The sequence below is a fragment of the Aulonocara sp. 'chitande type north' Nkhata Bay genome, linkage group LG19, assembly GCF_057382095.1.
Source record: "Aulonocara sp. 'chitande type north' Nkhata Bay isolate Kocher_YH1m ecotype deep benthic linkage group LG19, A_spYH_male_GT1.1, whole genome shotgun sequence".
NCBI lineage: Eukaryota > Metazoa > Chordata > Actinopteri > Cichliformes > Cichlidae > Aulonocara > Aulonocara sp. 'chitande type north' Nkhata Bay.
In genome coordinates this window covers 1,987,277-2,000,874 of record NC_141362.1, presented here as the reverse complement: position 1 = coordinate 2,000,874, position 13,598 = coordinate 1,987,277, and the positions used below count along the sequence as shown (strand labels likewise).

The following is a 13,598-nucleotide window of genomic DNA, read 5'->3' as shown; positions in this document are numbered from 1 at the left end:
TTTCCCTCTCACCACATATCCAAACCAACATCATGACCAGCAGCTTTACAGCTGTGGCTCCAGCAAACATCAGCTGATACTAGAAATTAATATTAAATAAATTCTAACAACAGCTGATCAAGCTTAAACGTGCTGCTGTTGTTTAACGCGACATCCGCTGGTTTCCTGTTTCTGGCGCAAAGTGGGCGATAAACAAACGAGAGAGAAAAGCCGATCAGCTGATCATTGATCAGTTTCATGATTGAAGTAGAAACAGGAGAGGGAGGGGAGAGGATGAGAGAAGAAGAGGCAGCTGTGCAGCGTAACGACAGAATAAATCCAGCTTTGTGTCTTTTTCCATCCTAGACAAACTGCGTCCCTTCTCAGCTCAACACGAAACGCGTAATATTTTCTCTGAATGAGGGACGATTCCGTCTTTTTACAGGACGGTTGGCAACTCTACTAACTAACCTTATGAATAAAATAAAGTTCACTATCAGTAACATCATAGCACCACCCAGCTGTATAGAAACTCCGTCATGCTAGCTAGTAGCAGTACGAGTTATTGTAACTGACAGTAAAAAGTCAGCACAACGAAAATAAACTCCACCTAAAGTTGGTTTATATCTGACCCAGAGAGACTGCAGGTCATAACTTCTTACCTGAAGTTCAGTTCACACTCGGACCTGCAGCCGCCTCGGGTCTCTCCTCTTCCTGCCTCCCCTTTCCCTCATCCACCTGCTGGCCTCCACCACTTGCTAATGTTACTGAATCTGTGGAAGCTCAGCCATAGCCACCACCAAACAATTGAGTTATTTTACACACCAGCCAGCATCTGGCCAATCCACCACCTTTCATTGTTCATGCTGTTACAAAAAAAAAAAATCATCGGCCCATAAAAACGGAAAATCACCATCAGCCCACCGAGCAAATGCCCGGTATGCCCGATGGCCAGTCCAGCTAGTGCTGAGGAAGGTCTCCCTGCAGAATTGCTTTTCCCTGCGTCGGGAGCAGCGCTGGGCTGTTCAAATCACGGACAAACAGGATCCCACATTCTTGATTTTTAGTTCACAAACACTTGTTGTAATGACTAACTACTCCTGACATGTTGGAGATGTTTGCTCTTTATACAGTAAAGTTACAGCGGGATACAAATAACATCAGGCTGATCCTGCCACGATTTGTTCCCCCTGTCTAAATCACAGACAAACAGGATCCCACAGCTGTTTATGTTTTTGAACCCATTTTGTACAGAGAGGCATTTTTTGAAAAATGTATTGACAGCAATGTTGAATATTATTACACAGGAAAAAACAACTACACGTAAAATAATCGCACCGTGACGCCTCTGCCTTTGTAAATGGAGGGACAGTAACTGCCTGTGTGTATGTAAGCGTGTAAAACTTGCAGATAGTCAGATTAACAGTATTTTGTCTATCTGCCATTCTGTCGAACATTTTTGTTGTAAAACAAAGGGGGCCTAGCAAAAAAAGTTTGGGAACCACTGCACTAGCTCATGTACCTGAAGCTGAAAGCATTGGCAATACATAATATACAAGCCAATCCCCCATAACAAGTCTTGTCTAAACGAGTTGTTGATGTGTACAAGAATTATTGACTTTCATGTCTGTAACAAATGCAGAAACTCTGTTCTTGTCTTAAATACTGTATTTTCATTAATGTTTAAAATGTTCCAGTTTTCTCAGCAAAATATGAAGAAATGAGGGGTGGCTCTAGACTAGAGTCCAAATATGTAAAAATTCAGTAATCACTGATTCAGAAGAAACTACATTTCTATATTGCAATGTGACATTTCTGCACTGCTACACACATATGGTTTTCCTGTGACAGTTAACAAAAATGTTTGGTTCTTTTCTCCAGCAACTGTTTCGTGACCATGTTAAAGCAATCGCGACACAGCTTGGATGGGAGGATGAAGGAACACAGACAGAGAGGTACAACATTAATAGTTCTGTCAAACAGTATTAGCCCCTTCCTCAATCTTTTTCTTTTTTTGCATTTTTCTTACACTTAAATATTTTAGATCGTTAATTAAACTTTAATGTTTAACAATGTAGGTAAATATGCGCTGAACACCAGGTAAATACAACATGATGAATGTGAAAAGGCTATACAAACCCACCAGGCCCTGTGTGAAAAAGTAAGCCCCCAAAACCTAATAACCAGTGTTACGACCCTCCCACACTCGCGGTCTGCTGTTTGACTGGCATGGGAGGATCGTCAGCTAATGCAGGTCACCTGTGTCTTGCACAGTTTTGGGAAGGTTACTTTTAAAATGTATTCCACTACAGATTACAGAGTAAATGCCCCAAAATGTATTTTGTAACGTAACTATTGCTGTGTGATTTATTACTATAAATGTAGACCTTAAAATACTTTGCAATGTCCTTGCCAGAAGATTAGAAAAAAAATCACTCATTCATAATTAATTCTGACCAGACAGGTTTAATCAAGGGTAGACACTCAGCAAATAATAAATGTAAACTAATAGATTATTGCTCTATCACCAAATTACACTGAACAAAAATATAAACGCAACACCTTTGTTACTGCTCCCATTCCCCATGGGATGGACGTAGAGACCTAAAATTCATTCCAGATACACAATATAACCATCCCTCCCAAACAGTGGTCACAAATCAGTCCAAATGTGTGGTAGTGGGCACATCTGCTATATTGAGATAATCCATCCCACCTCACAGGTGTGCCACATCAGGATGCTGATCTGACATCATGAGTAGTGCACAGGTGTACCTCAGACTGCCCACAACAAAAGGCCACCCTGGAATGTGCAGTTTTTTGCGCTATTGGGGGTCTGGGGACCCAGAACCGGTCAGTATCTGGTGTGACCACCATTTGCCTCATGCAGTGCAACACATCGTCGCATGGAGTCTATCAGATTGTCAATTGTGGCCTGTGGAATGTTGGTCCACTCCACTTCAATGGCTGTGCGAGGTTGTTGGATATTCGTGGGAACTGGTACACGCTGTCGTATACGCCGGTCAAGCACATCCCGAACATGCTCAATGGGTGACATGTCCGGTGAGTATGCTGGCCATGCAAGAACTGGGACATTCTCAGCTGCCATCTGCCCTGAACAATGTGAACCATGATTCATCCGTGAAGCGCACACCTCTCCAACGTGCCAGACGCCATCGAATGTGAGCATTTGCCCACACAAGTCTGTTACGGCGACGAGCTGGAGTCAGGTCAAGACCCCGATGAGGACGACGGGCATGCAGTTGAGCGTCCCTGAGACGGTTTCTGACAGTTTGTGCAGAAATTGTTTGGTTGTGCAAACCAATTGTTCCAGCAGCTGTCTGGGTGGCTGGTCTCAGACGATCTTGGAGGTGAACCTGCTGGATGTGGAGGTCCTGGGCTGGTGTGGTTACACGAGGTCTGCGGTTGTGAGCCCCATGGTCCCGATCCTGACCGTTTCCGGTTCTTTCTGGGACAGCTGCCCCGGGCGGATGCCCCCGGCGGACACAAGAAAGGCCCGGATGTGGGGGCGCAGCGCGCCGAATAGCCACGGGAGCCCGGACACCATCCGCTGAAGACGGACGGCTACGGTCTCCCGGTATTCGCCTCTAGGCAGCGTCGCCCATTCCTCACAGTGGTATTCCACCGTGTAGACCAAGTCTTCCTGGAGGTCCACGGAGGGGTTGTGAGCTGCTGGGTCCAGTTCGGGGTCGCGTTCTTCTGTCATGATTCGTTGTGTGGCAGGCAGGAGAAGGACCCAAGATGCAGACTCACAGACACGGGGATAAACTTAAAGATCACAGTTTTAATGCTGGCTTAAAGGTGAAACACAAAACAGTACTGAACTAAACTGGAAAAACTAAACATGAGATGTACCAGGAACCACGGGGAGAATAACACACAACATGAGGGAGAACGCGACGCCGAACAGAGGGAGACGCAGACAGAAATACACAGAGGGTTAACGAGGAAAGTGGGAACACAGCTGACACAGATAACCATAACGAGACAGGGCGGGGTGAACATAACACTGACGGGAGACGGGCAGAGTCAAACAGGAAGTACACAGAGGTTCAGACAGGAGGAGAGAGCACGGGGAGAACACAGACATAACAGGCTGGGGAAAACATGGAATAAAACACGAAAGGGGACAAGGGCTCATGAATATATAGAGGGGCACACAGGGGGTGAGAGTCACAAAGGGAAAGCACACAGGGAACAACATAACAGGGCAACTCCGGAAACAGAACCTAAACAGGGAACTGAATACAAAAATACAAGAGAACTAAGAATACTGGGCCAACACGGCCCAGGACCATGACATCACCCCCCCCACAAGGGCTGGCTCCAGACAGCCCAAACACAGGAAAACAAAAACCAAACAGAAAACGACCCAGGGCGGGTGGCGGGGGCCTAGGACGGAGGGCTCGGAACAAAAAACAAAAACGAACAACAGAAAACACAGGAGCACAAGACCATAGTTCAAATAAAGTTCAGGGGGCCGACCCAGAGCCCACCGGCACAAAAGTTCACGGGTCACACGGTTGGGGGGCCGACCGGGCGGGTGGCACAGGTGACAGAGCTGGTCCGGAGGCCGGCCGCGCGGAGGGCAACGGCGGCAACGAAGGAGACGACGGAGCAGTTCAGGGGGCCGGCCGCGCGGAAGGCAGCGGCGGCGGCGAAGGAGACGACGGAGCAGTTCAGGAGGCCGGCCGCGCGGAAGGCAGCGGCGGCGCCGAAGGAGACGGAGCAGTTCAGGAGGCCGGCCGCGCGGAAGGCAGCGGCGGCTCTCCAGTGTCAGGCGTACTGGCCGAGGCCCGGTGGGCACAGGACCAGTCGAGGCGGGACCGGTCGAGGCGGGAGACTCTGAGGCTGGGCCAGACGAGGACGAAGTCTCTGAGGCTGGGCCAGACGAGGACGAAGACTCTGAGGCTGAGGCTGGACCAGGCGGAGCTGCAGAGGCTGATGGAGGCTGAACGGGCCCCTCGGACCCTCCAGCGGAGACAGGAGGCTGAACGGGCCCCTCGGACCCTCCAGCGGAGACAGGAGGCTGAACGGGCCCCTCGGGCCCTCCAGCGGAGACGGGTGGCTGAACGGGCCCCTCGGGCCCTCCAGCTGACGTGACGCGAAGCGGTGGCGTCGCCGCAGGGTGCGGGATAGGCACACCTGGGAGTCCAACAGCAGATGCAGGACAAACTGTTATGAAGGCCCCTGGCTGGACTAGGAGCTGAGGAAACACAGGCTGCTGAGGCACAAACCCAGAGAGAGAGAGAGCAGGTAAAAAACAGTCCATAGGGCTTAACATCTTAACACAAGAAACCATGAAGTGGACAGTGGTAGGGACCACCAGTTCTGAGCCAGCAATCATTAGGTTCCCAAAGTCTGCATCAGTCCAAAGTGGCTCAGAGGTTACTAGCCCAGTCTGTGTAGTCCTAGGAGAGGTCAACATAAGCTGGTTGGACTCAACCGGTGGTAGTGTGCAGCTCAGAGGAGCTGGTTCGACCATACGGAAAACAAGAACCACCACTCGATCCACAAAAACAAAGCTTAGATCATCAGGAGCTGACTCCTGGAAAAACAGTAAATACACAGATATGGACCTAACCAATGGCACCGTGGTAGCATGACTGTGGTGTGTTGGATGGATGTGTTTTTTGGAACCCGTACCCGCAGTGATCTGTGGTTTCAGAGTGCTAACCCTATTGAGTGGAGAGACAGATATAGGTGAAACGGTACGTGAACCATTAACTGAAGCAGGTGACGCTTCAGGCTGAGAGAGGGTGGTTACGACATTGTTCGGGGCCAAAACCCTATCTAGTGACGAGTTCATAGAGGCAGGAGAAAATGGTGTCACATAAATCCTGACCCCAGCTTCCATCTCCTGAGTGGTGGTTATGGTGCTGGAGCAAAACAGTTCAGAACCACCTGGTTTATTACCTATGGGGAGACAGGAGACGTGTTGTGACATTGCAGTGTCCTGGTCACCATGATCTGCTGTTATGTGTGCATCTTGGTAACATGCTAGGGGTTCATGACCAGTGTTCACAGTCTCTGGTTCGTGAAAAGGAAGTGTAGCTGGGCACACCGGAGCACTAGCTATGCTTTCGTTGCCTTCATTCAGTGACCGATGGAGGAGCAGGGCCGGCTCAGGAGGGAAGAGAGAAACCACAGGCAACTCAGATTTAGTTGGAACTGCAGACATGGAAAGAGACAACAAAGGAAACACCTCCCTACCGCTATTAAAACCAAAGGCAGTGGGAAACCTTGTCAGTCTGTGAATCGAGTCTGTGGTCCCTGCCGGGTTGAGTGAAGCGGGAGCGGAACTGTCTCTGGCCTGCGGCTCGGTGAATGGCTCATTGCTAGCCACCTCACCGGCTAAGTCCGTAGCCTCCTCACATGCCTTCCGCTCAGAGGTAACTTGGAGCGACTGGACAGTTTCACTCACCTCCGAGCGTCGGGCGATGCGGTGGCGACGCGAACGCCGATTTCTTTTGGCCGTGGGCCCCGTAGACGTGGGAGATGGAGGCTCCTGAGGCGTCGCAGCGGCTGAGGAGGCGGTAGTAAGCGGAGTGGCAGGCGGGAGTCCCAGGCAACTCCGGGGGCCCCCAAGGGCTAGCCATGTCCCGCGGAAAACCTCATCGTAGGGGGGAGCGAGCCATGGCTCCTCTCGTAGCTCTTCCTCCAGTTGCGCGCATACGGCGCGCTGCCGCTCCTCGAGGTCGGAATCCGCGCCCCCCACAGCCACCTCGTGTTGCTCAGTGGAGGGCAGAACGGGCCGTGGCGGTGCGCGACAGCGGCGGGAACGCCGTATCCTCTTAGGGGCGGCCGTGGGCTCAGCCCGGCCTTCCGTGGCGACCGGCTCCTCGCCCTCAGACCACATCCGTGCCAGGCAGGAAGCAGGAGACGAGTAGCCCGATCGCGGCGGCGAGGGTGGGTGGTCGATCTGTGGTGGGACAGCTGACGAGAGCTCCTCCTCGGTGATAAGCCAGGGCTTCCAACGGAGCTCGTCCTCCCGATACGCCCGTAACACCTGCTGCCGCTCCTCTTCACCGAAGTCGCTGGCCTCTGGCATCTCCGTGCGCCACGTAGTGTAGACAGGCGGTGGCGAAGATGTAGAAGCTGAAGAGAAGCGAACAGGCGGCGTAACGGTGGTGAGCCCCATGGTCCCGATCCTGACCGTTTCCGGTTCTTTCTGGGACAGCTGCCCCGGGCGGATGCCCCCGGCGGACACAAGAAAGGCCCGGATGTGGGGGCGCAGCGCGCCGAATAGCCACGGGAGCCCGGACACCATCCGCTGAAGACGGACGGCTACGGTCTCCCGGTATTCGCCTCTAGGTAGCGTCGCCCATTCCTCACAGTGGTATTCCACCGTGTAGACCAAGTCTTCCTGGAGGTCCGCGGAGGGGTTGTGAGCTGCTGGGTCCAGTTCGGGGTCGCGTTCTTCTGTCATGATTCGTTGTGTGGCAGGCAGGAGAAGGACCCAAGATGCAGACTCACAGACACGGGGATAAACTTAAAGATCACAGTTTTAATGCTGGCTTAAAGGTGAAACACAAAACAGTACTGAACTAAACTGGAAATCTAAACATGAGATGTACCAGGAACCACGGGGAGAATAACACACAACATGAGGGAGAACGCGACGCCGAACAGAGGGAGACGCAGACAGAAATACACAGAGGGTTAACGAGGAAAGTGGGAACACACGGGGAACACAGCTGACACAGATAACCATAACGAGACAGGGCGGGGTGAACATAACACTGACGGGAGACGGGCAGAGTCAAACAGGAAGTACACAGAGGTTCAGACAGGAGGAGAGAGCACGGGGAGAACACAGACATAACAGGCTGGGGAAAACATGGAATAAAACACGAAAGGGGACAAGGGCTCATGAATATATAGAGGGGCACACAGGGGGTGAGAGTCACAAAGGGAAAGCACACAGGGAACAACATAACAGGGCAACTCAGGAAACAGAACCTAAACAGGGAACTGAATACAAAAATACAAGAGAACTAAGAATACTGGGCCAACCCGGCCCAGGACCAGGACATTGTAAAAATCAAAACACAATGGTGGTCTAAGAACTGCCAGGTTTCTTCTGCTTCTTCTCCAATAGGTTGCTATATGTTTCAGAATGAATTAAACCAAGCTTATTAGAGGGGCCTTGGCTGGACCTAGAACATGTATTTTGTGGAAAATTAAAAATCTCTAATGTGACTTCATCAGCTCCAGTGTTTAGCGTCATAACTGCTTTAAAAACCTCAACATAAACACTTCTCTGACAGTCAAAAAGACATCGATATTGAAATTACCTGCCACTTAAAAAACATAACTCCCTTCATGCTCACTCCTCTTCTGTAGTGGTAGATAGATTCTGAAGTACTGCGAACACAACTTACGGACACGCCCTCTTTAAGCCTTGAGTATAAACCCTATAAACGATACGGTTGACCCTAAAGAGTCTGTTTTGAAAATATTAGGAGTAAAAAGTAAAAACGTGTCAGAAAAAGAAATACTCAAGTACAGCTATCTGAAAATTCTACTTAAGTACAGTAACAAAGTATTGTTACTTTGTTACTTCCCACCTATGCTAATAACATATGCATAATGCTGTCCATAAAAGTAATGAAAAGTGAGGTATTGCACAAGTGGTGCTGTATTGGTTTTGAAAATTGACAGTGCAAATAAGTAACTAAGTCCTTGGCGAGTTGTGTTCAGACATTTACAGAAGTGTTCAGGCACAGATGAGTCTTATCTCATGTTGGAACAGGGTCAGGGTTCTGAGGCTATTCAATGATGTTATATTTTGCAGGTTACTAAGGGAGACAGTGCTTGGCATCGCTTGTCAGATGGGAGATCAGGATGCTCTGAACGAAGCTTCTCGGATTTTTGACCAGTGGATCAGTGGAAGTCTTAGGCAAGTTCTCCAGTGTTCTAACTAACAGACAGAAAATATATTATTCAAAAGTTATATATTTTCTATTCTCATTATTATTTTAACACAGCAATTATTGGTTGACACCAATGAACAGGATGGTTGGTGTCAATTTAACTTCAATTCTATTTCTGGTTTACTGTTTATGCAAACAGTTTAGTTACAGACTGCAGTCTCAGGACATTCACCGTTCCATCAGTTTGTAGAGAGCGTGGGAAGAAGGCACTCTGCTTTTCTGCCCCGTCTTCATGCAATACATTGCAGAAAAATTTGAAGCTCTCTCACTTGATTTCACTTGCAGACCTCAAAAGACGTACAAATGTTTTTGTGAAATCATCTCTGGGAACTTGTTCTTGTTTTTAATATGACTGTGTACATAAGACAACTGTAGCTATTTTTTTTTTTTTTTTTATTGTTGTAATTTTAATATGTTTGTCTGGAACAGGTCTCTCTTGGCTCTCAATGCGACTACTTGTATAAATAAAGGTTAAATTGAAAAAGAAACCCAAACAACAATAATTTAACTTATTTCACTGCACCATGTAATTATCTTTTGATCTACAGCAGCGTAGCAGTCAACCTGAGATTGCTGGTATATCAATACGGTATGAAGAATTCAGGCAGTGAAGAAAAGTGGAACATAATGTTCCAGAGGTATAAAGAGACGTCTTTGGCCCAAGAGAAGGACAAGCTGCTGTATGGACTGGCATCTGTGGAAAATGTGGAGCTTCTTTATAGGTAATAACACTGTCTAATTTATTTTGACCGGTTCACTTATCATGTCTTCTACAGTTTCATTACGTGATATTTAGCTAACCCATATTTCATTAGGTCTGTGCCTGTAATTCAGACTCACTGAAAATATGTTTCTGTAGACTGCTGTCCTAAGTGAACTATAAGAATTAATAACAGTGCAAGTAATTTTCTGGTTTTGGCACAGGCTTTTTTGCCTTTAAACTTAGGCTTAAGCAACTAAGATAAACGTTCCCCTTTTTGAGGAAGAATACATTTTCTTGTCTAACAGGCTCCTGGAGGCTACAAAAGATGAGAGCGTAGTGAGGAGTCAGGATTTGTTTACTTTGGTCCAATACGTATCCTATAACCCACTTGGCCAAAGCATGGCCTGGGAGTGGAGTACACTCAACTGGGACTATCTGGTAAACAGGTCAGTACAATAAGCCAGCACACAAAGTAGGCACGCATACCATGATCATAACTTTGGATGGTAGATTCATTTGTTTATTTATGTTTGACCACGTTGAAACAGTAGGGCTGGTAAATGGTCAGACTGGTCTAGTTCTATTGTTCTGTTATAACATTAAGAGAGTTAAGTGTGTTTTGAATTAAATACTAATTAATAGGGGTTAAAACAGGAACCTTCTTGCTGTGAAGCAACAGTGTTAATCACTACACCACCATGTCACCACTTTGAGTATATGTTCCACCAGATGAGGGAAACTGCATGTCTTTCTTTTTAATCACAGGGATTCATCCCAAAGGTTTAAACTGTCAGTGCAGAGTTCCTCTGTAAAGTCCTAAGGTATCTGAGGGAGAATGCTTGGTAGAAATAATCTGAATTTTGTTGTGCTCTAGCAGGTCATCTAATGCAGACTTAATTCATTTTATCAGGACTTGTCCACTTCCCAAAAATGAAAGCACCAGTCACACAGGCACAACTGGAAAGACAAGAGAATTTCTTTAAACTCACTCCTGGAAATTATATATTACACTGTTTTACCAGGTACACCATCGATGACAGGAACCTTGGTCGCCTACTCAATAGAATTACCACCAGATTCAACACAGAGCTCCAGTTATGGAAGGTTAGCCTGAGCTTTTATGTAACTTTCTCTTTGCCCTTATACAAACAAGGCTGTGATTTTTTAATTGTAGCTAATAGATTTTATTTACTGACAATTTCAGGTTGACACCTTGTGTTTAGAGTTATTGTACATTTTTATGCCTTTTTATGGTTTTCTAGATGGAGCATTTCTTCAACCTAACTCCAAATGCTGGTGCTGGTGAGATGCCCAGGAAGCAGGCACTTGAGACAGTGAGGAACAATATCGAATGGATTAGGAGGAATGAAAATGAGATCAAGGAGTGGCTGGACAGTAACATTGCCTGATGGAAAACATCACAGGCGTACATTCATACTGTTGCTGTAAAGAACTAGAGCACCCACAACACTTTGTTGAAACTGGCACTTTGTAATGACACAATTCGGTGATTTGTCTTTGTTTTTAGCAGGGACCTACTAATCTGAGGGTTCTTCTGATTTTCATCAGTAAAAACAACATGACGGTCTAAAAAAACACCCAAATTCTGAGGTTCTGGCACTTGCTACCAGGATATACCAGCGTATTGTATACACACTAAATTAACTTGGAAAAGAAATTGGAATCAATTTGCTTTCAGCAATTGACAAATATGATATTTCAATATGTAAATGAACATGCTCCCATATGAAACTGGCTTCTATCACTGTGAATATGCATTATTCTTTCCTAATAAACCCACACACATTCTAAAATTTCGTTGAACCACCTTTAACTTTGATGGTGGCCTTTTAATAAACATATGCAATGTTTCACACACATGTATTACCATTGCCAAGAAGATTAAAATCCACTGGCTTATCTCCATCCAAGAGGAGAATAAAGGACTTAACATAAAGAGTTTATATGGTGAAAGTAATACAGAGTGCTATATCAGAGTATTTCTTTATGTGTATATCTGTAAATAGTTAATCGTGTATAATTCTCATCGAACATAAATGAGTATAACAGCAGCTGTTAAGAAGATTTGGGGTTCTTTCTCTAGTTTCACACAAATGACTAAAGAGCAGCATCATCACTTTGGAGTTCACAGGTAGAAATTTCAGTGAAAAGCACCAGAGGATTAACCACTGCCCAATTTTTGTGGACGTACAAATTGGAATGATAATTTTTGGCTATTTCTTTGCTCATTTTTGCTGTGTTAGATTATAGGATCAAAGAAGTTGGAGGACTTTGTACCGAGACAGTGCTTCCCCTTTTGGACTTTATCAGGCATGGGATGGAAATCAGTGCATCTGTGTCCTGGGTGTATCTGTTCTCTTTTCTCTCATTCAGCTCAAGATTGGTATCAGAAATCAGCTCTAGTTTAGAATAGGTTAGTTAGATTAGGATGAAATTCATAACTGATTATTACCATTTGATAAAGCGTTGCCTTACCCTTGCAAAATTGCTAAAAAAAAAAAGCCCTGCATTCAAAAGTCTAAATTGAAGACATTCCCCTTTTGACTCTTTATGAAACAGTAAACAAGTTAGCATCATAGAGGAAGCAAAACTGTGTAAACTGTCACATTGATTAACGTATGAGATGAATAAATGCTTTTTAGTGGACGATTGTCAGTCGGCTTTTATAAAAGGAAGAAATGTACACAACCTTGATATGCTTGATTATCATCAACTAATAAAGACAGAAAGCTTAGTGTTGTTTTTGGACTTTTTAAAGGCGTCTGACATGGTTAAACATCCTTTTTTTGCTTAAAGCCTTATGTCACCTGGGTTTGGGGGTAAACTTTTGTAATGTCTTTCAATTCCACAAAACCCTGAAGGCCTGTGACAAGCACCACCCACAGTACTAGCCCGACTTTAATAAATGGTTTGATAGGTACTTCTACATCCGCCACAGAGGAGAGAGCCGTGGTATAGGAGGAATCTTCTCTGACGACCTGGACTCCCCAAATCAGGAGGAGGTGTTCAGCTTCGTCAAGCGCTGCACCCTCACTGTGGTGCCCTGCTATCTGCCCTTTGTGTACAAACATCTCAATGACTCTTTTACTGATGAGGAGAGGGACTGGCAGCAGGTTCGACAAGGCCGGTATGTGGAGTTTAACCTGGTGTACGACAGGGGAGTGAAGTTTGGCCTGGCCACGCCCGGCTCAAGAATTGAGAGCATCCTCATGTACCTCCCACTCCCTGCAAAGTGGGAGTACATGCACGAGCCTGCCAAAGGCACCCGGAAGGTTGAGATGCTGGACGCATTATGAAACCCCAAAGACTGGGTGTGACCAGAGCACCCCCAGGTTTGGACGTCAGTATGGGCAAAAACGTCTATTTTATAAAGCTGGCCTGATCGACCAGCTCGGTAACATTTAATACTGCTTTTATAACATGGAGCTGCACTGTAGTGTCTGAAGACCTTTTTCTATTTTAGGGCAGGCTGTAGCTCAGGCAGTAGAGCAGGTCATCTAATGATCGGAACATTGGTGGTTCGATTCCTGGCTTCCCCTAGTCTGCATACATCCTTGGGCAAGATACTAACCCCAAATTGCTCTCCGATGCATCCATCGGAGTATGAATGTGTGTGTACTAAGAAAATGTTGGTCTGAATGGGTGAATGCACAAGTTGTGTAAAGCGCTTTGAGCGCTCAGAAGAGTAGAAAAGCGCTATATAAGAACCAATCCATTGCCATTTAATGTGATTGTTAAAAAGTCCTCCCATGCGCTACCTGCATGGGAGGATGCAGGTTCCCTGCGCACGGGGCGATGCAGGTTCCCTGGGGGAATCAATAGCCACTCAGAGTGCGCACCCGTCCTCTCATTGCTGTGGCAATTAACAGTGTAGTCGGAGAGTAACGCTGCTGCAGGCAAGTTATGGACTTGGATTGAATCGGACTAAGGTGCACCCT

At 46.6% G+C, this 13,598-nt stretch overlaps 1 protein-coding gene and 1 pseudogene across 1 annotated transcript in view; both read left to right on the top strand.

The window, feature by feature from the left end:
* The window catches only part of enpep (glutamyl aminopeptidase), a 37,071-nt gene extending 24,689 nt beyond the window's left edge, over window positions 1-12,382 (top strand). The window contains exons 15-20 of the mRNA XM_086273885.1: window positions 1,861-1,934; window positions 8,798-8,902; window positions 9,485-9,658; window positions 9,945-10,085; window positions 10,662-10,743; window positions 10,902-12,382. Coding sequence (XP_086130011.1) covers window positions 1,861-1,934; window positions 8,798-8,902; window positions 9,485-9,658; window positions 9,945-10,085; window positions 10,662-10,743; window positions 10,902-11,048 — 723 coding nt within the window. The 3' untranslated portion in view covers window positions 11,049-12,382. The remainder of the gene's footprint in view (window positions 1-1,860; window positions 1,935-8,797; window positions 8,903-9,484; window positions 9,659-9,944; window positions 10,086-10,661; window positions 10,744-10,901) is intronic.
* Window positions 12,284-12,977, top strand: LOC147306290 (oxygen-dependent coproporphyrinogen-III oxidase, mitochondrial pseudogene; annotated as a pseudogene).
* The last annotated feature ends 621 nt before the right edge of the window (window positions 12,978-13,598 follow it).